Source organism: Ailuropoda melanoleuca, chromosome 2 (genome assembly GCF_002007445.2).
Source record: "Ailuropoda melanoleuca isolate Jingjing chromosome 2, ASM200744v2, whole genome shotgun sequence".
NCBI classification, from domain to species: Eukaryota; Metazoa; Chordata; class Mammalia; order Carnivora; family Ursidae; genus Ailuropoda; species Ailuropoda melanoleuca.
The window spans coordinates 28,775,749-28,800,639 of NC_048219.1; the positions used below are offsets into that span (position 1 = coordinate 28,775,749).

A 24,891-nucleotide genomic window follows, 5' to 3' on the forward strand; every position below is an offset into this window, starting at 1 on the left:
GGATCTTCCACACAAAGCAAGTCTGACACTAACTGCCTGAACGTAGTGCAGAACCCAAAGGGTAAGGGCACAACCCCCCAAGACAGCCACCCCTGCTTCAGATGTCAACTGCAAGTAGTGGGTCCCAGGTGACCCATAATTTCTGTCCAACTTGGCTACAAATTAAAGGCTCCCACAGCCCCCTCCCTGGGTTTGATAATTTGCTCCCAGAACCCAGAAAGACAGTTTACTCACTATTGTTGATTTATTACAAAGGATGTTTAAATGAACGGCCAGGTGGAGAGATACATGGGGCAAGGTCTGGAAGGGTCCCAGGTGCAGGAGCTTCTGTCTCTCTTGGAGTTGGGGGTGCCCCACCCTCCCGGCAGGTGGAAGTATTCACCAACCTGGAAGCTCTCCACACCCTGTTCTTTTGGAATTTTTATGGAGACTTCAACATATAGGCCTGATTGATTATTACCTCCACTGCCAGCCCCTCACCTCTCTACAGAGAATGGGGAGTGGGGCTGAAAGTTCCAAGCCTCTAATCATGGCTTGGTCTACCTGGTGACCAGCCCCAACCAGAGCCCCCCTAGAGTCACCTCATTAGAAAAAAACAAGAAATGCTCCACTACCCAGGAAATTCCAAGAGATTTGGGAGCTCTGTCAGACACTCTTATCACCCAGGAAATAGTAAGGCTCTTAGCAGCTCTGTCAGAAACCGTAGCAGAGGCTAATATATATATTTATCATTTCATGGTATCCTTCTATTCTTTATTGGAGAAAAATCCTGCCACTTTCAGTGAGAGATAGGAAGGGGAGGTTGCAGAGGGCCTGCACACGGCACTCACAGGACCCACATGTGTCACAATCACTGCCTTGGGCAGCAGGAGCTAAGTATTAATGAATGCGCACCCGGGTACCAGCTCAGAGGCTGACTGGAAGGTACAGACACCAAGTTCTCTGAAGAGTCCTTGAGGACAAAAGAAACACTTAGCTGGAGAAGACTCAGGGCACGCAGAACAGCTGTTTTCAAACATCGGAAGTCAACACAGGGAAGAGAGCTCAGACTAGATCTGAGAGGCCCAGGAGTAGAGCTTGGACCAAGGAGCAAACGTTGCAGAGATGTGACACAAGGAGCTGTTCAGGAGACGGCAGCCTTGCAGAGGCTGAGGCCGGCAACCCCCCAGCAGTGATTGTGCGACTGTAGGATCCAGGGGACCAGGGACCTGATCTGTTCCGTTCACTGCTCCGGCCACACCACCGAGAATGCTGATCAGGACTTAGTAGGTGCACAACCTATATTTGTTAAGTAAATTAATGGGCCGGTTGGATACTCTGCATTTGATGGGAGGTTTGCCAACATGACCTTCAGCTCACGGTAGCCTGAATTTGTGCACCTCTTCCTTTACCGGTGGGATCAGCCTTTTAAGTCTCCCCATGTGTCTTTGTAACTGTCTCAGAAATACACTGGACATTCCCTGCCTGAAGAGGACAACAGACACAGTAGGGGATCAGCAATCCTGACCTGGCAGAAGCTCAGCCTCCCATTCTGAATAAAAAGTATAACAAAGCATCTTTGAGGTGTCACTGGTTTCTCCCTTTAAGGCACGTCAGCCTGGAGTCAGGCCACCTTGAGGAGGCACTCAAAGTGCCCTAAAATTTTTTTCTCAAATCTCTGCATCAAAATAGGCTATAAGCGAGCATGTTCTTTCAACCCTCTGTTCCATACTTACAGGGTGAAAAATTCCAATGTCCATTTTAACCCCCATACCCCAACAGCTAGCCCATTAAATAAATCAAGATTCTCAGCAGCTTCCAGCACGCTACAGATAAAACATCAAGGAAGAACTCGAGATCAAAGTCATAACATGCAGACAGACATTTAGGAGGTATTTATTCTGCAACATTTAGGTTCGGCTGCCCAGTGTCGAGTCAGCACAGACAATGTCCAGGCTCCCAGTGAATCCAAACCAAAGTTCATACAGTTTGGCCAGTTTAGGACGGCAAGCAGTTGGAGAGACGAGGATCACCTTAGAGGAACATCTGTGTACAATCCAGAAGAAAGTCATCAGATGTTAGGATGGATCCATTTCATGTATTAAGGGCGTCACAGGACAGCGAGAGGCAAATGGCAGGCACACCTACCACGTTCCCCTGTATTTTGTTGTGAGGCGGTGTGTAGTTCCAACGATAACTGACGGGTGAGAAAGAAGAGCTGAAAGACACACGGACTGAATGACGTTTAATTACTGTTTGTTAAATTAGGTGATTAGACTTCAGTGTGGCACCGTACAGCTGCCAGAGTGGGGAACCGTTCCATCAGTTTTCCTGCTGGCCTGGTCATTCCGCCTTCCTGCAGTAGATACCGTGTCCAAAAGAACCACACTCCAAAAACAGAAAAGAGAACTGAAAAACAAAAAGAGTAACTTAGAACCCCCCCCCCGAGAAAGGATCTAAACTGCGGGGCGGGGTTTGTATGTTTAGAGGTATCGCTTCAACACCAGACAGCCCTGAGCCCTGATGTACCAGCTCCAAGAAGAATTATTATCGGAGGCGAGGTGACATTCTTTAAAGTCTTCCTCTCTTTCTTTGGAAACCCGTGATTTTTCTCTGCCAGATCCCAAAGCTACCTTCACCCATCCTTCTTTCTCTCTCTTCTTTGTAAGAGCTGTGTTAGGTGCTAGAGGAGGAAGAGAGTAAATACGGAGGGACATATTAAGATTTGAGAATGAGAGAGCCGTTTGTGGTTGTTGAAACAGGTTATGCAGGGGACAATGGCAGGATGCGAAGCAGGACAAACAGATTAGGGATTGATCCTGGCAATCCAGGGAATTTAGATTTTGTCTTTTAGACAATCAGAGGCAAGAAAGGAAGGAAGGAAGGAAGGAAGGAAGGAAGGAAGGAAGGAAGGAAGGAAGGAAGGAAAGAAAGAAAAAGGAGAAAGAAAGAAAATGAAAAAAAGCAAAAAAGAAAAAGAAAAAAAAGAAAGAAAAGAAAGTCCTTAAGCAGAGGAGTGACACAGTTTTATAATTTTTCAAAAACCACTTTGGCTATGCATAGGATGGATTGGAAGAAGGAAAATAAAAGAGATAGAGAAACCCATCAAGTTATTATCACAGTCTGAATGTGAACTGATTAGATCCTGACACCAGGCATAGTACTGATAGGACAGATCTGAGAAATATTTCAGGGGTAGAATAGACAAGTCGTACTGATAGATAAGATAATGAAGGTAAGAAGGAGGATTCTACATTGATGATGAGCCTTCTGGGGTGACCGGATGGATTTCTTAATTAATCCAACAAACAGTGATTAACGACTCACTCAACAGATGTGTTAGACACTGGGGGCAGTGATGAATAAGGCACCCATGGTCCCAACTCTCAATAAAGTTACAGTCTGGCAGTGGAAACTACAAGGTAAATGAATACATAACATACTACCTATGTAATTATAATTGTGAGCACCGTGAGACAGTATAATAAAGAATCTAACCTAGTCTGAAGTCAGGGGCAGCATGGATGGTAGTGCCATTCACGGAAACAGGAAAATATAAGGAGGATCTGGTTGTGGGGGAGATGAGTTTAGTTTTGAACATAATGAATTGGAATTATCTGTTGGTACACTTAGTTGGGGATGTGCAATAGATGGGAATTTGGAAAGAGGTGTTAGAGATATAGTTAAATCCAGGGCAGGGATTAAGAAATGTGGCAGAGAGGCCATTTCCTAATAAATGGCCTTCAACCTAAGAGAACGTGCCAGGCCTCCTACTACCATCAGGGGCAGGATCACAACTAGGATTGTGGGGCTGAGGCAGGGGTATCTCCCTCAATGTCCCAGCTCTAGAAAAAGGAAATGTCAACAATGTATCTGTGAAAAGTGGTTGGAGAAGTGTGAATGCTGTGATTTGTGGGACTGGAAGAACTTAAAGTCCTGCCTGGCCTTCTGGTAAACATTAGCTCATGAAAAAATGTTCAAAATCCTTAGCCATCAGGGAAATTCAAATCAAAACCACACTGAGATACCACCTTACGCCAGTTAGAATGGCAAAAACAGACAAGGCAAGAAACAACAATTGTTGGAGAGGATGTGGAGAAAGGGGATCCCTCCTACATTGTTGGTGGGAATGCAAGTTGGTACAGCCACTCTGGAAAACAGTGTGGAGGTCCCTTAAAAAGTTAAAAATTGAGCTACCCTATGATCCAGCCATTGCACTACTGGGTGTTTACCCCAAAGATACAGACGTAGTGAAGAGAAGGGCCATATTGCACCCAATGTTCATAGCAGCATTGTCCACAATAGCTAAGTCGTGGAAGGAGCCGAGATGCCCTTCAACAGATGACTGGATTAAGAAGTTGTGGTCCATATATACAATGGAATATTACTCAGCTATCAGAAAGAACGAATTCTCAACATTTGCTGCAACATGGACGGCACTGGAGGAGATAATGCTAAGTGAAATAAGTCAAGCAGAGAAAGACAATTATCATATGATTTCTCTCATCTATGGAACATAAGAACTAGGATGATCAGTAGGGGAAGAAAGGGATAAAGAAAGGGGGCGGTAATCAGAAGGGGGAATGAAACATGAGAGACTATGGACTCTGAGAAACACACTGAGGGCTTCAGAGGGGAGGGGGGTGGGGGAATGGGATAGACCGGTGATGGGTAGTAAGGAGGGCACGTATCGCATGGTGCACTGGGTGTTAATGATTCAACTAATGAATCATCGAACTTTACATCGGAAACCGGGTATGTACTGTATGGTGACTAACATAATATAATAAAAAATCATTAAAAAAAAAACATTAGCTCGGGCTTCTGAAATGCTAAATAAAGGTAGGGACAAATGAGCCCACAGGGCAGGCACTAAAGATTTTATTTTCATAAACATGTTCTTTTTCTCTCATCTCTCTAGCTGTCTGTTCCAAATTAATGTCAAGACTAGAGACGGGATTGAAGACAGAAAATTTCCCTTGTCCTGCTGCCAACTTGTAGTAGGTAGCTTGTAAGACAGAGGCTGGGGATTCCTGGGGCTTAGACTGGAGGGTGGCAAGAAAGTTGATACTGCCCTTTGTGCCAGACCTGGTCCATAATGCCACCACCAGCCAGAGCTCCCTCGCCTCCTCCCCACCTATGACCCAACTCCTAGCCACTTCTGGTTCCCCACCTTGGGTGGCCACACTGCAACCCAGGCCTCCCCTGTGCCCTCTTCATGGCGGCAGCCCTGCATCCGAGCTTGATCGGGGGTGTTCCAATCCGAAGTTCCCCAGGTTAGGATTCTTTCTTTAATTTAGCAGGGCCTTCTGGTCTGTCTGATGCCTGAGACAGAAAATCAGGGAGTAAAATCTGGGAGGGTAAGGACCTATCTCCATTGTTCACCCCAGTCACCCCGCAAAGAGTAGCAAAGGGTAGGCCCTCAATGAATGAACAAGTAAAAAGTGCTTAAGTAACCTGGCAAACGAACGGAGCATGTGTGCATGTGACGTGTGTATCAACTGTCACTTGTGCAAAATCAAGCTTTCCCCAAAGCCTGCTGCATGCTGCAGGTATACTGGTCAATAAATCTCCACTGTCTAGGAATTCTCAGTCTATGTCACAGTGAATAAGAGAATTGCCCTAACAGAGGAACATACAAAGGGCTATAGGAAAGCACAGACAAGTAAGTAATCTAAATTTCCCCAAGGACAGGCTATCTGCAGTGGATCCTGAAGAATAAATAGTGGGCTTCCAAGTAGACAAGCCAGGGAAGGGAATTCCAAAACTTAAAAACCTTTAAAAAAAAAAAAAGCCTTAAAAGATTTTAAAGCAATATTTCCAGTAATTAATGGGAGTGCTGCTGCTGTTATTATTGGACTGTTGTGAGTGCCGGGATAAAACAATTAAGTGCTTATGTGCTAGTCCAATTCTACCACTGCTGGTATTGTTGAAAAGTGAGATCCTCAATAGGTGAGAAAGGAGATATAAGATAAAAGCAATTTAGAAAAACTCTGTAGTGCTAAGTAAGAATTGAAAGTATGAGTATGACCTCACAACGTATCTCCTTTAAAAAACGAATCAGCCACACAACACCTGTATTTCCTGACTCTGAACAGTGAAAAGGCCTGTAAACAAAAGCCAAGCCAAAGGCAATGAGCACCCATACTGTGACCTGGTATTACTATCTCCCCACTGAACAGAACCAAGACTCCTTCGAGAAATGACTCAGTCTGGGCCTGGGACAGGAAACGTTCAAAATGAGCCTGGAAAAGCCCGGAAAATTTTGTTGTAACAGATAACAAGACAGTTATCAGAGACTCTTGGGGATGTGGCAGCAGGACTCAGGCCAATTTGAAGAGGTTCCCATTAGCCAAAGAAGGGACGATTTGAGTATTGGTAAGCATAAGACTTGTGATGGCTGAAACGAACTGGTCATTGTTGCAGTGCTAGTGAACCAACTACTATTTTGAAAACAGGTGGAAAAAAGGGAAAAGAATCATTTATCCTGCTTTTCTACAGAAACTATATCACTGGATAGCCAAATAGTAGATAAAGGGAAGTTTTTATGAAAGAAGTATTCTAATTAATAAACAAAGAAGCAAAGATAGAACTGAAACATCACCATTTTGAAACCCCTAATGATTTAACAGATGTAGGCATGGCTTAATTACTTTTAATATCAAAAAGTAAGAGATAATTACACATCATGAGTTTATGGCTGAAAGCATTTAACACCACTTACCAAGTAGTCTTGCCAAAACCAACGAACCCACGGATGCCGAATCTGATCAAGCCTTTAGACAAAACCACCAGTTTACAGAAAACAAAGGCAGAGAACATGATAAACACTACCATAGACATACAATCAGCAAAATCCAGACAGTGAGAAGCTATAGGATAAAGAACTCTTCAACAAATACATGGTAAAGAGAAAGAGAGAGGGGGAATGGAGTGGGAATCTATCATTTAAAACACATTTAAGAGATACATCAACAAACTGCAAGATGAAATTCCAACACTGAAGTATATATGATGCGTCAGAGAGAAGGTGGAGACATTCCAGACCACGGCGATAAAGTGGATACCACAATAAGGTGAATCAAATGAACTTTTTGGTTTGCCAGGGTATATAAAAGTTATGTTCACACTCTACTGTAGTCTACTAAGTGTGCGACAGCATTATGTCTAGAAAATGTACATACTTAAAAAAAGATTTTATTTATTTATTTGTCAGAGAGTGCAAGAGAGCATGAACAGGGGGAGGGGCGGAGGGAGAAGCAGGCTCCCTGCTGAGCAAGGAGCCCAGTGCGGGACTCAATCCCACGACCCTGGGATCATGATCTGAGCTGAAGGCAGACGCTTAACCGACTGAGCCACCCAGGCATCCCAAAATGTACATACTTTAATTAAAGAATACTTTATTGCTAAAAAATGTCGAGCATCATACAAGCTTCCAGAGAGTCATAATCTTTTTACTGGGGGAGGGTCTTGCCTCAATGCCGATGGCTGCCGACTGATCAGACTGGTGGGTGCCCAAGGCTGGAGTGGCTGCGGCAATTTCTGATAAAATGGCAATGAGGTTTGACACGTGGATTGATTATTTTCACAAATAATTTCTCTGTAGCATATGATGCCATTTGATAGCATTTTACCCACAGTAGAACTTCTTTCAAAATTGGAGTCAATCCTCCTTGCTGCTGCTTTATCAATGAAGTTTCTGTGATATTGCAAACCGTTTATTGTCGTTTCAACAGTCTTCACAACATCTTCACCAGGAGTAGATTCTATTTCAAGAAACCACCTTCTTGGGGCGCCTGGGTGGCACAGCGGTTGGGCATCTGCCTTCGGCTCACGGCGTGATCCTGGTGTTGTGGGATCGAGCCCCACATCAGGCTCCTCCGCTATGAGCCTGCTTCTTCCTCCCCCACTCCCCCTGCTTGTGTTCCCTCTCTCGCTGGCTGTCTCCGTCTCTGTCAAATAAATAAATAAAATCTTAAAAAAAAAAAAAAAGAAACCACCTTCTTTGTTCATCCGTAAGAAGCAACTCTGCACCCGCTCAAGTTTTATCCTGGGATGACGGCCACCCGGTCCCCCCTTCAGCCTCCACTTCTAGTTCTCTTGTTCCTTCCACCCCATCTGCAGTCACTTCCTCCCCTGAAGTCTTGAACCCCTTCTAAGTTGCCCATGAGGGCTGGAACCAACTTTTTCCAAACTCCGGTTAATGATGATATTTTGACCTCTTGTCATGAATCACGAATATTCTTCTAGAATGGCAAATCCTTTCCAGAAGGTTTTTACTTTACTTTGCCCAGATTCACCAGAGGAATCACTATAGCAGCAAGAGCCTTATGAAATGTATTTCTTAAATAATACATCTTGAAAGTCAAAATGACTCCTTGATCCATGGGCCGCAGAATGGATGCTGTGTTAGCGGGCTCAATGAGAACATTCATCTCATTGTCCATCTCCATCAGAGCTCCTGGGTGACCAGATGTGTTGTCAATGACGAGTAACATTTTGAAAGGAATCTTTTTTTCTGAGCAGGTCTCAATGGGGGGCTTAAAATATTCAGTAAATTATGTTGTAAACAGATGTGCTGTCATCCAGGCTTTGTTGTTCCGTTTAGAGCGTACAGGAAGTATAGATTCAGCATAATTCTTGAGGGTTCCCGGGGTTTTATGAATGGTAAATGAGCACTGGCTCCAACTTGAAGTCACCAGCTGCATTCACCCCTCACAAGAGAGTCAGCCTACCTTTGAGGCTCTGAAGCCAGGCACTGACTTCTCCTCTGTAGCTACAGAAGTCCTAGACGGCATCTTCTTCCAACAGAAGGCTGTTCCGTCTACACTGGAAATCCGCTGTTGAGCGCAGCCACCCTCACGAATGATCTGAGTCAGAGCTTCCGGATCACCTGCTGCAGCGTCTACACCGGCGCTGGCTGCTTCACCTCGTGCTTCTGTGTTACGGAGACGGCTTCTTTCCCTAAACCTCACCAACCCACCTCTGCTGCATCCAACTTTCCTTCTGCGGCCTCCTCACCTGTCTCCACCTCCACAGAACGGAGGAGAGCTCGGGCCTTGCTCTGGGCCAGGCTTTGGCTTAAGAGGATGTTGTGGCTGATCTGATCTTCTATCCAGACACTCAAACTATTTCCATGTCAGCAGTGAGGCTGTTTTACTTTCTGATCATTCGTGTGTGCACTGGAGTAGCGCTCTTAATTTCCTTCCAGAACCTTTCCTTTGCTTTCACAACTTGGTGATTTGGTGCAAGAGGCCTAGCTTTCAATCTGTCTTGGCTTTCGACATGCCTTCCTCACTAAACTTAGTCATTTCTAGCTTTTCATTAAAGTGAGAGATGTGCGACTCTTCTTATTTGAATACTCAAGAGGTCATTGTTGGGTTATCAATTGGCCTAATTTCAGTATTATGATGTTTTAAATAGGGAAGCCCAAGGAGAGGGAGTGAGATAGGGGAATGGCCGGTCAGTAGAGCAATCAGAACACACATAACCTTTATTGATTAAGTTTACCATCTTATATGGGTGCAGACTGTAGCGCCCTAGAATAATTACAATAGTAACACCAAAGATCAGTGATCACAGATCACCATAACAAACATAAAAATAATGAAAAAGTTGAATATACTGCAAGAATTACCAAAATGTGACAGAGAGACACAAAGTGAGCGAGCGCTTTTGGGAAAACGGTGCCGACAGATTTGGCTCGACACAGGGCTACCACAGACCTTCAATTTGTCCAAAACACAGTATCTGTGAAGTGCAGTGAGCAAAGCTCAATAAAACGAGGTATGCCTGTATTAAGGAGTTATAATTTTTTTTAGATGTGACTATGGTATTATGGTTATGTTTTTAAAAGTGTCTTTTACAGATCCAGAATTTAAGTATTTATGGATCAAATAATAGGATGTCTTAGATGTGCTTCAAAATAATATGGGGGAATAGACGGGTATACGGATGAAATAAAGTTGGCCTTGAGTTGACAACTGTGCAAAGTAAGCAAAGGGTACGTGGAGACTCATTATACCATTCACTCTACTTTTGCCCATGTGTAAAAACTTTCCACTAAATAAGTTTAAAGAAGAATAAAAAGCTACTGTGTTGGGCGCCTGGGTGGCTCAGTCGGTTAAGCATCCACCTTCAGCTCAGGTCATGAGCCCAGGGTCCTGGGATCAAGCCCCGCATCGGGCTCCCTGCTCAGTGGGGAGTCTGCTTCTCCCTTTGGTGCTCCCCCTGCTTGTGCTCTCTCTCTCTCAAATAAATAAATAAATAAACTCTTAAAAAAAAAAAGAGTTACTGTGCTGACCCACTCTCCAACCCAGGTTCTCTCAATTGACTTCAAAGACAGAGAACCAAGAAGAAAATTGACAGAGAAACAGCACAGAAGCTGAAACTAGATGCTCTGGGCAGGGACATCTCAGACATGGTGTGGACAAGAGGAAGGGGCTGGTGGAAAACAGTGTTAGCCATGGTGGAAAGTCACACAGTCTGGATGTCGTGTTAAAGAGGTTTACAGTACTGAGTTAAAACTGATTTCAGAATAAAAGAACTGATGTGTATAAATGTAGTAAAAGGGTTTGTAGCTTTGGCTTATAAAATGAACACTCTTAATATGAGTGAGTGAAAGGATAATTGCACATAAACCCTGTGTATCAAATCAGGAGGATTTTTTAATTACAAAGGTATCTCCTAAAGCCCTTTGCTCATCTCTTATTAAACCCCTATCACACTGCAGTATAATTACCTGCTGGCTACCGTCCTCCAGACAGACCCACTTGTCACCGCTCCTGGGAAGGCAGCCCACATATGAATGCCATCTTTCAGATACTCCATCCCACAAGCTAAAGACTCCCAAGGTACAGTTTCTAGGCTTCCCCAGGGTCTTGGCTCAGAGAAGAAATGGCACTGGCCCTCAGGTGTTAAGTTAATTTTTAAAAAGGAAAAGAAAGGAGGGGAGAAGAAAGCCAGATATTCTCTATAATATTTCAATGATTTATATAGGGGTAGTTTCCCTCAACACAAGTCATTGGAGGCTCCTCTATGATCCTGAGTTTCCAGGGAGAGAGGCGGTGAATGTTCTCCCAGTAATCCATGCCAGGCTAAGCCCTCCAATGTGCAGATTTACATGAAGAACGTTATCCGCGAGATTAGAAGCCATTCGTTTTCAGTGAAAGCTGGGAGTCTAGAGATTACAGTAGAAGGCACAGGCAGCTCATAAATCTGCAGGGCCTGGGGCTCTGGACAGCCCTCTCATTGCAAAGCAATTGATGCTTCTGCCACAGAAGCGCCAAAGAAACTGTTCATCACTATCTCATTTGGAGACTTGACACCCAAATGGAGATGCTGATACCCAAGTTTATAGATCTAAGCAAAGCCCTAAGGTGTCAAATCTATATAAATCTGGATGGGAGGTCTGCAAAGGCCCTAAGGACCAGGCTTTTCTCAAGCACCAGCTTCTGATTGTCTGAAGGTTTAGAGCACCTGGGACATTGGCCCGGAGCCTTCATAACAAAATGTAAGGAAGGAACTCGAGTCCTAACATGGGAGCAGGCTGAAAGGGCCCCTCACCAGGTTGATGTCGGGTATTCTTGGCCAAGAGAGACCCAAGCAACTGCTGCCATTGTGGTCTCTACCTCTGTCCTCCAGCGGGCTCAGATTTTCTTGTTCTCTGTGATGTGAGCCCACATCACATCACTGTGTTCCAATGAGCAACCTATGACTTCACCTTCCCAAATGCCATGGGAAGCTGACTACTCGCTTCAGAAAAACAGGTAATTGATGGCTTCTGCTCAACCTTCAGGGCCCAGCTCAAACAAGACCCCTTCTATGAAGCCCTCCCTCAGGCCAAATGAGTCACTGCTTCTGTGCTCCCACCGTGCTCATCAATTCACAATTCGGGTAGGGCACTTCTTTAAGAACACAGTCTGTTTATGATCTATTTAGCTGTGTTACCCATGGACCAAGGCTCCCCGAGGCAGATTATATTTGACTTTCTAGGTCCCCATTGCCTGGACCATGGAGGCCACAGAACAGCCTCAAGTAAACGCTGAGCGAGAAAGTAAATGAGGGCTCTGTGAGCCAAGACACCTCTGATAAAAGCCCACATCCCCCTCTTGCCTTCATCTTCACCTCCAACCACCCAATGTTAACTGAGCACTCGCTCTGTCTGTGCCAGGCAGGCATTAGGCCAAGCACTGGGGAGTTCAAGTCCAATCAGACTCAATCGCTTTCCCGTGGACCTCAATCTCAGGAAGAGGCCCAGCTTGCCCCCCGGGCCTTCTCTGCTAACAGCCGATGAAATCCATCTGCAAGAGGAGCTGAACAAGTATAGACGACAATCAAGCCATAAGGCAAACAAGCTACCACATGCTCACTCTAAGGCACTGGGCTGTAAAAACGACCCAGGTAATGGAAGACAAATTTTAGAACTTCTATTAACATTTATTTTTCATCAAAAAATAAGAAATTAAGCTTTAATAGTTACTATATGGACTGACAACAGAATATGTAAACACTTCCAATACCCACATACTACTAGGGTGTGTGCTGGTGCAGAGACTGCAAAATGGTCTCCACACAATGTACACATATATCAAATCACCACAACGTAACTTCAAGCATCTTACAATTTTTCTTTGTTAATGATACCTTAATAAAGCTGAAAAATAAAATAAAATAAAAATGCCCTCCAATGATCCCTGACTCCACGTACTTGTGCCCTCCCCCTGACTGTGGGCAAGACTTGTAACTTGCATCTAATCAAAAGAATACAGGAAAACTGAGAGATATCATTTCCATGGTTACTTTATGTTACGTATCTTCTGTCTTCTTAAGCAATGTCTGTCCATTATCTTCTACGGCTTTGATGAAATCAGCCATCCCATGTGGCAAGGAACTGGGGACAGCTTCCAGCTGACAATTAGAAAGGAGCGCCCTCGATCTAACAGGCCACAAGGACATGAATCCTGCCAACAAGCTGGTGAGCTCAGAGGAAGATCCTTCCCCAGCCCAGCTTTCAGAGGAGACCTCAGCCCAGGCCAACACTTTGAGTGCAGGCTTCTAAGAGAACCTGAAGGAGAGAACCCAGTTAAGCTATGCCCAGACTCCTGACCCACAGAAACTGAACTAAGAAATGGGTAGAGTTCAAGGTGCTGGGTTTGAGTTCAGGTGCTAGCAATAGACCATTAATATAGCCCTCAAATTCTTAACTGAGAGGTTAAGTATGGATACTCTGAACTGAAGCATCTCTAGAACAGCAAAGGAGGGCTCCAAAAAAGAGGCCAACGGCCAGCAGTGGGAGCCGGCAAATTCTAGCGGTAAAAAGAACATCAGCCTTAAAAGTGGGAAAGTGGAAAAACCTTGAGAATTGGCTCCAGAATACCTGGGTTTGAGTCCAGCTCTGCTTCTAAGAGGTAGGTAATCTTAGTCAACTCAGACTTCTTAAGTCCAGCTTCCTTATCTATAAAATGAGATCAACAAGGCTGGTAACATGGACAAAGAGAGAGTGATCTAGAAAGTATCTTGTAGAACAGAATGTGATATACACATGTTAGTTTGTCACAAAACTCTGGGATGGCCTTGGACAAGGCACTGTTCTTTCTTGACCTTGGTTTCCTTATGGTAAAAAGGGGAGGGAAGCCCATCCTGTCTCCAAGGGTTCTGACCTTTGATTCTAACATCACATCCCCACGTGAAGAGAGGAAGAGGGGAGGGTAGGCCGTGACATTCATAATAGCCCCGTAGGCATTACACTGGCCAGGGCAACCGTCTTACCAAGAAGACCACCAGAAGTGTCTTTGTTTGACCAACCACATCTTGTCAACTTGCAAGGCCTGCAACCCAAATTCCTCAACTAAGAGGGAAAAATCTCTTTGGTTTTACAAAAAAGAAACAAAGGGTCAAGGTAAAGTCAGTGAGAACCACCAAATTTCAACACAAATATGGACCCACGCTCAGAGGGGCAATAGCCTTGATTCTGTCACTGAGCACCTTAACCACAAGCCAGGAGCTTTTGTAAACATGATCTCTAATCTTCACTACAGTCTTATAGTATGGGTTGTATCATCCTTCTTCCACAATTACACTGGCTGAGGCTCAGAGACAGTAAGCTCCTTGCCCCACGTGCACTGCTAGTACGTGCCGGGGCCAGGATTTCATTTTAGTTCTACTTGACTCTAAAGGCCCTGGGGTCTTTGCACCACACCCTGTTGCTCTGGGAAAGGAGAAGGTCACCCTGTGATTACAAAACAGACTACAGGGAGATCATGTGCAGAGTGTGACTTCGTTCATTCACTCCCCAGACATTTTACTGAGCGCCCCCTATACACAGGCCTTGCAGTGAGCAATGAAGATGCAGGGTAATACCCATTTCCTGTCCTCATGTTGCTGCATCGAACTGAAGAGGCAAACCAGTCCACGGAGGACAAATGAATCAGTGAATGAACAAACAAATATGCAGATGGCCACACAAACAGTGAAGAATTTCCAGCACCATTGACAGTGATGTATAATACAAGGTGTAACAGGATCACGGGGTAAGTGATGGCTGCTGGGAGAAAGACCACTTCAGACATCTGGAACAGCCAGTGCAAAGGCATACGTGTTCTGGCAATGGCAAGCCCCGGTACACTGAGGAACTGGAACAGGGAGGCAAGGAATGAGCCATGTAGGAAGTGGCTCTTCTTCCGTACGCTAACCTACTGAGCCAACCACTGAGACAGAATCATCCGAAGGGCCAGAGAGCAAACCAGGCATGAGAATTTGTCGGCTCTGCAGAATCCTACGAGTAATTCAAGAGAAGTCACACTCAGGGTCTGAGGCCTGGTGGAGAAGTCACAGGGAAACTAGAAAAACCACCAGGACTGTCACCAAAGAGAACAAAGCCATACTGTGCTCCCGGGAAGGGGACAGAGAGCGGAGGCGAGGGGATGCGGGGTCCAAAAGGCAGGAGCTCCTCTAACGAAGAAGCTGAGAGCTCACATCTCCCACATCTATCAAGCCAGGACCACGTGGATTTCACAGTTGAGGGCTTCGGTTGGAGGGCCGCACAGATACAGACATGCTCGCGCACAAACGCCATAGTGAACCGTACGGAAAGACGACACGGTCTGGCTCTCGGTTCTTGATGCTAACAGCACCGGAAGTGATGCACTCGCCCCTTTTTACTGTACCAAACCGCAAAAAACGTAATAAAAATATAATCTCTTACTTTCCTCTCTAGCTACTTGGCTGCTGCAACTGTTTGGTTTGGAGCAACGGTAGCTGCTGGGAGATGGTCCATCTCGGGCGCATCGAAAAAGTATGCCTGCAGGAAAAGGAAACCCATGACGGGAGTTAAAACACAATGGTCTGCTGCGTATTCTAGACTCCATGCTAAGAGTATTTCTGGGCTCTCGTGGCCCCTACGTTTCCTTCTGCCACACTTGTCATCCCACGGAACTACAACTGACTCTGTATCTGTCCATCTCACTTAACTCGAATATGAGTTTTTAAATGTAGCCACCGTTTACTGGCCACTTCCTCCACATGACTTAATCTGCACGAGAACCCCGTAAGGCTGCTATTATTATCCTCATTTGAGAAATGAGAAACTGAGGCTCAGAGAGGCTGTCATTCATTCAGTGCACATGGCTAGTGAGGGGTAGAGTCGGGTCTTTCTGACTCCAAGGGTCAGGCTCTTCATTGCGACATTACCCAGTCTCTCCTCCAGGGCAAAGCCTGTATCCTTCCGTCCCTGTGCCACCAGCCTCTCACTCAGGGCCTGGCCCACTACGTAAACAAGCCATACTTAAGGAACTGAGCTATAACAGATTGCTGCTAAACCAGCTGGCTCTTGGTAAAGACCTTCACAAGAAAGGGCCAGGCAGGCCTGACCTCATAATTCTCCAGCTTGGAAACGAAAGGTCTAATAAATGCTTCCACTCCCCATCTACAATTTCACTGTCAAAAATCAGGAGGGGGTGAAGAGGGGAAAAAACCAAGGAGGATCTTCCCACCTGTTTCAAGGTCTGAGAATCATGACTTCAGCCCAGGAAAATACCTAAGTTGTTCAAAGTAAGGGGAATCCCTTAATAAGTCAGGGTTCACTGACACTTGTAACTCCCCCTTGGAGTCAGGGCATGAGGAAGGTTAAAGGACAAAAAGCCAAGTCAAGAACCATTTCACCAGCTCTACTCTCTATCAGCCAGAAGGGGGCACCAAGACAACACACTGGAGCTTTCCCCAACACCCCTAGGTGAACTCTTCCCAAGTTTCTAGCTGTGGAGCCCCCCTAGCTTGTCACGTTCCCAAAGCAATCCTGTTAGCTCTAAAAGCCTTCTTCCCAGGGCCCGTTCTAGCACCTGCTTTCCGAGATAGGGAAAGAATGGTTCCTAACTTAAGGGGGGTGGGGGAACAGGGGTCGTGCTGCCAGTCTTGGGCCCCTCCAGCTATCTCGATTGTGCACAGAGCCACAAAGGCCCCTCGTGGTGCAGGAATTGTGCCTTTCTTCCAGGCTCCTGGAGGAGGCCCTCATCACATGGAATGAGCCAAGAGGCAGGGTCTAAACTTGGCTTTGCTAGTAACTCACACTGTAACTTTGGACAAGTCACTCCACCCGAGTCTCAGTTTTCTAATGTGTAAAATGAACAAATTAGAAAAAATTGTCTCTATGGGCAACTATAATTCTATGACTCATTAGTTCATTAATGCCACAAATACTTAGTAACAAGCACAGTTACTATTTGGGGAGTGCCTACTGCACACCAGGCACATGCTTGATCGTTAATAACAGGCAATGTTATCCCCATTTTAATGATGAGCAAGTGGGGGCTCAAACAGATAGAGATTTTCCCAAGGCTACACAACCCTGTGTCTGAGCTAGGGTTTCAATCCAGATATGTCCGGCTCCAAAGTCTATGTTCTTCTCTTCTGTGGGGCGGCCTGCAATGTGACACCTATCCTACACCCAGTCTAGATCCAATCACCGTGGAGGCGCCAGGATGAACCATCAGGCTTTCTAGAAGTCGGGCCAGGAGTGTCACCTGGCAGAGAGTGAGGGCAAGGAAGATCTATCAGCAGTAACCCCTGCAAACGCACGCCTGTCCGTCTCAAACACGCCGGCCAAGGACACGCTCTCTGGGGCTTTCTTAGTCACCCCCGCCAGGACTGTCCCACGACCAACTTAGTGTACAGCCGCAAGCAGCGATGGGCCCTCAGCAGGTAGAGGGCGGGCATACACTTCAGAACATGGAGGCAAAAACGGCAATCCATGCTCCCCAGGGCAGAGCGGGAAGCCAAGCTGTCTGGGTCAGCCGGTGCCCCTCCGCTCCCAATTCTTCTCCCTGCCCTTCCAATAAAAATAATGTCCTGCATTTGTACAGTTTGCGTTGTTCATGTTGTATGTAACACTCAATTCTTACAAAAGTAAAGATGCTCCTTCGGCTCCATTTTCTAAGTGAGGAGGTGGGGTCCAGAGAAGGAAAATATCCAAAGCAGGGGTGGGGGAGCTGGGACCAGACCCCCATCTGCTCACCTCTGCTTCAGCCTCTTGCACTGCACATCTCCAGAAGAGGACAGAGGAGGCCATCTCTGGTGTGGAGAACAAAACCCCAGGCACAGAGGGCCCCTGGCTAAACACCTGATCATAGAATAGTTCCCTTCTTTGAGGAGGAGAAAACTTTGCCTCCCCTCCAAGAAGGGGTCCTACACCTGCAATTCCCTCCCTGCTCCACTATCCAACGTGCCCGGCTTCCCAGAGTCCCTTACGACTGAACCAGGCAAGGCCTTCTCTCCTGCCTCCTCCAACTTCCCAACCAGGTATATGACGGGAAAGACATTCTGGAGAGAGGCGGGAAGATGCCAGCAAGAGGCACCCATGAAAGGACCCTGTCTTTCGAGTTGTGTGGCCTCAGACTGATCTTCCTGGGGCACTCAGGAGGAATGAGCAGCAGAGGGGCCTGGCAGCTTCAGATGACACGGGGCTCTTCTAGTAACTTCTCTACATCTGAAGAACCCTTCACAGTGTATGAAGGGCTCTCACAGCCATCTCAGTGAGGCTCCCAAAAGCCCACAAGATATGAATCTCCGTGACACAGGAGGAAGCCAAGTTTCCGAGAAAGAGGGCGCTCGCCTAAGCTCGCAGTGCTAAGCCCAGTGCAGTGCTCTTTCTGCTTCCCTATAATGGCTCTCTTCCAGCAAGTTCCTGAGCAGCAAGGTGGGCAGGTAAGTCCCAATGTCAGTGTCATTTTCCCAAAAGGGAGCAACAGGCATAGGAGGTCGAAGAGTCTGCCATGTGAACCTAATGAAATAGGTTCTTAATAACACTCTTACCACCACCACCCTCCTCCCTGCTCCAAAGTCTGATGGCCGTGCTCCTCGCAATTCTTTACACAACTGAACAAGGCAGCACTTATTCCTGCCTCCTTCTCTCCATTAACGCCTCAACTAGGTGCACAGGGAAGAAAACTCAAGGGAGACATGGGGAACACCAGTGAGAGGGCTACAGTGAGAAAGAAGATTCTTCCTCAGCAGACAGAAGGGTCCAGGAAGGTCGCAGCAGCATTACAAGGGATCGGCCCAGGGGCTCCAAGTGCCAGAAATTATCGGTGTCACTCTGCTGTGAGTCAAACCAACAGTCCTCTGGAGGTCTCAAGAATTGAAAGCTCAGACACGTGCATAGCGTGTTAACCAGCTCTGTGTCTCAGAACCTGGCACTTTTTATGAGACTTGTTCAATGGTCAAGTATCAGGATCTTAAGAATGACCCAGGCTGTCCACACAAAAATATTATAGATCAAGTGGTGCCCAAAGAAATATTTACTCCCACAGCTGTAAAACCTGACCAAGGGTCTGGATATTTGTGACGCAGATATCTTCCCGTGCGCACGTCCTTTCCTTCATCAGCGACCTTAACATTCTTGGACACATGCATCAGGCCTGTTAAGGCCATGGAACAGCAATTTTTGTGTACAATATACACAGAAGATAGAAAATCATGTCTCCTTAGGATCAAGGGAAAGGGACCTAATTTATGGGCATCTATGGGACAAGTTCTACATTAAATATTTGATAGGTACTATTTTATTTTATCCTCAGATCAGCCCTATGTGGCAAGAAATACTACGCCCACATTACAGATTGAGATGTTCAAATTCAGAGAAGTTAGGTACCATGGCCAAGCTCACACAGCCAGTGAGTGACAGAGCTGGTCTCCGATCTGGGCTGTCCAACTCAAAAGGACGTGCTCTCCTTTAAAAGATACCCAAATACATGAACTCAAAGACTCTTAAATGTTATTCACCTTAAAAATATCTCTCCTTTCCTAATTTGACTTCATCCTCGTGCTTTCCACCTATGAAACTTTAAATTTCAAAACTCCTTCTAGGTATGTGCAGAAAACCAGCAAAGACATCCAAAGGCAGAGCTCCCCTTCATCCCGCACCCCAACCTATTATAGACACTCATCCAGCTCTACTTCCTCTGGCCAGACTCCGAATCTTAACCAAATTTCAGAAATTAGGTAAAGCCAGAGATTACCATCAAATTCTCATAAAATTACCACTTCTCATGTAGGAGAGTCTATCTGGGGCACCTGGGTGGCACAGCGGTTAAGCGTCTGCCTTCCGCTCAGGGCGTGATCCCAGTGTTATGGGATCGAGCCCCACATCAGGCTCCTCCGCTGGGAGCCTGCTTCTTCCTCTCCCACTCCCCCTGCTTGTGTTCCCTCTCTCACTGGCTGTCTCTATCTCTATTGAATAAATAAATAAAATCTTTTAAAAAATAAAATAAAATAAAACAACATTGATTCTATGGAGCCAGTTTTAAAAAAATCATTGTGAATGACAGCTTGAGGTCTTTCAGCATTTGTATCCAAAGCACACAGGAAGATCACAGGAATGAGACCATTACCAAGCAGCCCACAGAAAGCAGCGTGTGAAGCAACACAATTGTCACAATTGTGGCCAAAGCGATGCGCCGGTTATCCTCACGAACAGCTGGCCAAAACGTCATTGCCAAGACAGAGCCTGAGATCCCCAGGGCGATCACGACCAGAATCCAACGAACAGCCTTCTGGGGGATAATCCACAGTACCTGAGAGAAAAGGAGGGAGAGGAAGGCTTTATTGGGGGCATCTGTTTGTTCATTCCATGCACCCGTATTTATAAAGTCCCCGGAGCCCATTAGCAGCTGGGCACCCCCTGCCACTCTGGCTTCTCAGGCCAGCCTGGAGAAACACCCCAGCGTGCAGACTGAGGGGAACGTTTTCAGAACGAGGGGCTGGAGGTCCAGCAAAGGCACTTGGCTCCCTATCCCCCTTCCTGCTGGACTTCTACATTCAAAGGGTATCTTTCAGGTGCCCATCAGTGTTGGGCTAGAAATGGTGTCGCCGGCTGAATTTTCGACAAGCCCAGGACTTCGCTCAGCGTGAGCGTGGTACTTACTGCTGTGGGGATATAAATGAAGAGCGAGTACCCATAGACGCACACGGTCTCCAAAAACGAATAGGAAACGATGTTCACAACTTTGCTGTTTCTCCACATGAGGAAACCCCAGAGTGCGAGAGGGACCAGCCAGGCATAGGCATAGATGATGGTGGCCGCTATGGACACTGAGGATGACAGGACAAAGGTGGTAATCCCCATGTAACCATGCCCTTAATTACTATCAGAGCACTTCTCATGCCCACCTGCTTCGCCGGGTCATGGGATCGTGTCTTACTATGCGTGACACAGTACCTGGGACAGAGCAGGCACCCGAGGACGGTCCTGAATTGACAAATCTTCAGCACTGTCCTTGTGGTGATGACCCGTGATCTCTCACACAGCTTTTATAACTTGTTTAATAACGAACAATCGACAGTATTAAATAACTGCATTATGCAACTGAAAGACTTCAGAGGGCCTCACTACAAGTGTTTAAACATACCAAGCATTTCGATCAAAGGAAAGTCAACTATCCCCTAGTCGAACACACCCCCTTTCCTCATCTAACAAGAGCTGATGCTGATTTCTTTCTTTTTTTTTTTTAAAGATTTTATTTATTTATTTGACCGAGATAGAGACAGCCAGCAAGAGAGGGAACACAAGCAGGGGGAGTGGGAGAGGAAGAAGCAGGCTCCCAGCGGAGGAGCCTGATGTGGGGCTCGATCCCATAACACCGGATCACGCCCTGAGCCGAAGGCAGACGCTTAACCGCTGTGCCACCCAGGCGCCCCTGATGCTGATTTCTTGAGCAAATTTATTAAGATGCCCTGGGTACAGATTAACTGGCTCTGCATGCTATTTAGAGTGCCTTCTGTCCCTGAAATAGGGAGTTTCAGTTCATCGATGAATTGCTCAAAATGTTCCTCACTTTTGCTTTCTTCATGAAATAATTCTGTGTCTGTGCTGGAAATGCCATGTAGCGGCTCCTCAGAACAGCAACGTTCAGTATTTTACTGTCCCTTCCTCCTCCTCCTCCAGTAGCACCATGCTCCAGAGCCTTCACTTTCCCTCTTCTGGAGCGGAGGACCAGTAAGTGTGGCTAAGCCCGTGGCACCAGGCCTTCCTAGGAAAATCGGTAGCTGATGCACTCTTGGCAAGGACAAAAGCACCCCAAGCGATCGTAGTCAGACTCTGGTTAAGACATATGATTGGCCCAAACATTTTTAGCTCCCAGAGGAGTGTTTTCACATTGGGAACTCCCTCATTAAGCCAAATGTAATTCTGCTGATATACTGCCTTTTTTCTTTTTTTTCGGATAACTAAAGGAAGAGGAAGAAAACGACCTCTATGCCTACGCCATCCACTAGGTGCCAGGCATTACACTGAGTGCTTTATTGAGAGGAAACGCTGTGCAAGTCAAGGGCACAGGCTCCACATGCGGACCCCATGGGTTCTAAACTAACTCTGCCACTTGTAGCTAAGTAACCCTGAGTAGTGAATTACTTAACTTTCCTGCCTTAGTTTCCTCATCTGTAAAATGGGAATAAACATAGTATACTACCTTTTAACACTACTAAGAGAATAAATGAGTTAAAACAAATATACTTAGAACACTGATTGATAAATAATAAATGCTCAGTCAAGAATTAGCCTTTTAGGGGCGCCTGGGTGGCTCAGTCGTTAAGCATCTGCCTTCAGCTCAGGGCGTGATCTCAGGGTCCTGGGATCAAGCCCCACATCAGGCTCCTTCACTGGGAGCCCGCTTCTTCCTCTCCCACTCCCCCTGCTTGTGTTCCCTCTCTCGCTGGCTGTCTCTCTATCAAATAAATAAATAAAAAATCTTAAAAAAAAAAAAAGAATTAGCCTTTTATATTATTAACTGATATGTAAATACATTATTTCACATAATCTACATCTTCATTTTAGAGATGAGGAAACAGGACCAGAGAAGCTAAGTGGTCTGGTCAAGGTCAAATAATTAACAAGTGGTGTAAGCAGGATCCGACTTTGTGGATGTATACTTTACATAAAATGGAAAAATGTTTAGGGGAGCCTGGGTGGCTCAGTTGGTTGGGCACCCGACTCTTGGTTTCGGCTCAGGTCGTGATCTCATGGATCATGGGATTGAGCCCCATGTCGGCTCTGTGCTCAATGGGGAGTCTGCTTAAAGATTCTCTCCCTCTGCCCCTCCCCCCATAAATAAATAAATCTTTTAAAAAATGGAAAAATGTTTATTGATAGAGTCAACGACTATCCTACTGGTACATTCATATCATGACTCCCTTATACTGCCCAGCCAAGGAGGGTAAGCAAAGATAAAAACCTCCTGAGCTTCCAGACCCTCAGGCAGGGTCATTCACTCTTCTATCAGCACACCTACACATACCTCTGATACAGAAATTAATATATCCCATTACAACAATGTTCATTTACCTGTCTTTCTTTACTTAACCATTGAACAACTTGAAGGCAGGGTCTATATCTCATGAATAACATTTATTGAGTTAAACTCAAACCAGAGTCATTTGACAAATGGGGCTGTAACTGAATCCAGGTCTGACTCCATGTAAATGGGCCTGGAGGGTAGAAGGAAGGATACATGGAGACACACACACAAAGAGGTAACTACGTATCTCTCTACACACACACATGTGTACATGTGTAGGAACTCTTTCTTGTATAAGGCATTATTCCAACCTCTTTACACACATCAATGCTTTATTCTCACAATAGCCCAATAATATTGGTATTATTATGCCCATTTCACTGATAAGGAATCTGAGGCCAAGAGAGAAGAAACTAATTTACCCAACACGTGGAAGCTAATGAGTGGTGGAACTGTAACTTGAAGCCAGTGACCTAGTTCCAGGGACTGTGCTCTCAGCTGGTCTATCTACAGCCTCTCCACAGGACAGCAGGCAGGCAGAGGGGTGGGGGGAGGGAAGGAGAGAACGGAGGAAGTGGCACACGTCAATCTCCTACAAAGCTAAACTTCCTCATTTGGGGGGTGGCTGTCATCTGCCTAGTCCCTAAAAAGCCGTTTGTTGCTTTTTGTTTGTATAATTATCCAATACTGCCACAAGAAAGGAAGTTTTAAAACAATGTCATCCACAAGCCCATCACTAGGACAAACTCCTTTCTACATTCTCCCTTCGAGACCCTGACCATTTGCAGACTCCTCTGGAACAAAGTTGCTAACAGCACAGGCATAATTTTGGATTATCGGTTTTCCACATTGTTCTAAGTGCTTCATAATTAGTGGCTACCGACCCAGCTAGTTGAGTCACCATGACTTAAATAACAATGCCCCTATTGTTTCCAACATCTGGATGATAGAAATAATGCTACAATGGAGACTTTCATGCACACTGTTTTTTACTAACTTTGCACATTTTTCTTTGGATAAATTCCAATTGCTATTTGGCCTTGCCTTCCAGCTTTCCAAAAGATATGTGGATTCATAATACTGTGCATGTACTCAAAGCCACTGAATGGTATACTTGAAGAGTTAAAATGGTAACTATGATGGTATGTGTATTTTACCACAATAAAATAGATTATGTAGATTTACATAGATGGGTGGTAATTCTGAGATGGTAAGTATGTTTGAATCCTTAAATACAAAAAGCCAGGGCTGCAGCACCTAGAGACAGGGGCCCAAGGGCTCAGTAAAAGGGACTCATGGTTACAAATTGAAAGCATTCCAAATAAGTCAAGCTATTCACCAACCTTTTCGGAATTCGGGCACATAATGGTATGTCTTCTCTCCCAGATGGATTAAGAAGTTGGAAAGATTCCCACTAATCGCTATGGCAAAGACCAGTGTGGCACATATCCAAAAGGGGCCTGCAAAGAAAACCAGAAAATTCAGTCATGAAAATGAAGCACCAGCTTCTGGACGCTTACAGAGTAATTTCTTCTCTCCCCCGCCCTATTCGTGTAAGCAAGGGAAAATGAATTTTAGATGCAATCAATACACATTTAATGGGAATTTTCTTTTTTTAAAGGTCAAACACGCAACTCAGCAATTAGGTGCATTGAAGACAGGGGAGACTGAATGAAAAGGCCAAAACACCTTCCACAATTAAGTAAATAAAGACACTAATTTGTTTACAGCTTCTTTTATTAGAGGATCATCCAAAAAATCATGGACATTTTGCTAAATCTTTGCCATCGGGATACAGGAAGCAAAGGTTACTTCCCTTATCTAAGTGCCAAATGTTAATTAATGCAGAGAAAAATAAACCGGGCAGGCCCTTCTGCAGTCTAAATAGAAGAGCAGGTCGAGCAGAACACTGTAGGGAAGAGTTCCTTTCATCTACCAGTTCATCATGGTTGTGTGTGTGCACGTACTCTGTGTTTAAGGCTTTGTTTTTTTTTGTTTGTTTGTTTGTTTTTAAAGATTTTATTTATTTGACAGAGATAGAGACAGCCAGCGAGAGAGGGAACACAAGCAGGGGGAGTGGGAGAGGAAGAAGCAGGCTCATAGCGGAGGAGCCTGATGTGGCTCGATC

At 45.5% G+C, this 24,891-nt stretch overlaps 1 protein-coding gene across 1 annotated transcript in view; it reads right to left on the reverse strand.

Moving 5' to 3' along the window:
* Positions 1-1,859: 1,859 nt before the first annotated feature.
* YIPF1 (Yip1 domain family member 1) overlaps positions 1,860-24,891 on the reverse strand; it is a 38,448-nt gene continuing 15,416 nt past the window's right edge. Inside the window, exons 5-9 of the mRNA XM_034641272.1 lie at positions 24,107-24,223; positions 20,396-20,562; positions 19,863-20,045; positions 15,185-15,280; positions 1,860-2,388 (exon numbers count right to left, since the gene is read on the reverse strand). Of these exons, the coding sequence (XP_034497163.1) occupies positions 15,197-15,280; positions 19,863-20,045; positions 20,396-20,562; positions 24,107-24,223 (551 nt within the window). The 3' untranslated portion in view covers positions 1,860-2,388; positions 15,185-15,196. The remainder of the gene's footprint in view (positions 2,389-15,184; positions 15,281-19,862; positions 20,046-20,395; positions 20,563-24,106; positions 24,224-24,891) is intronic.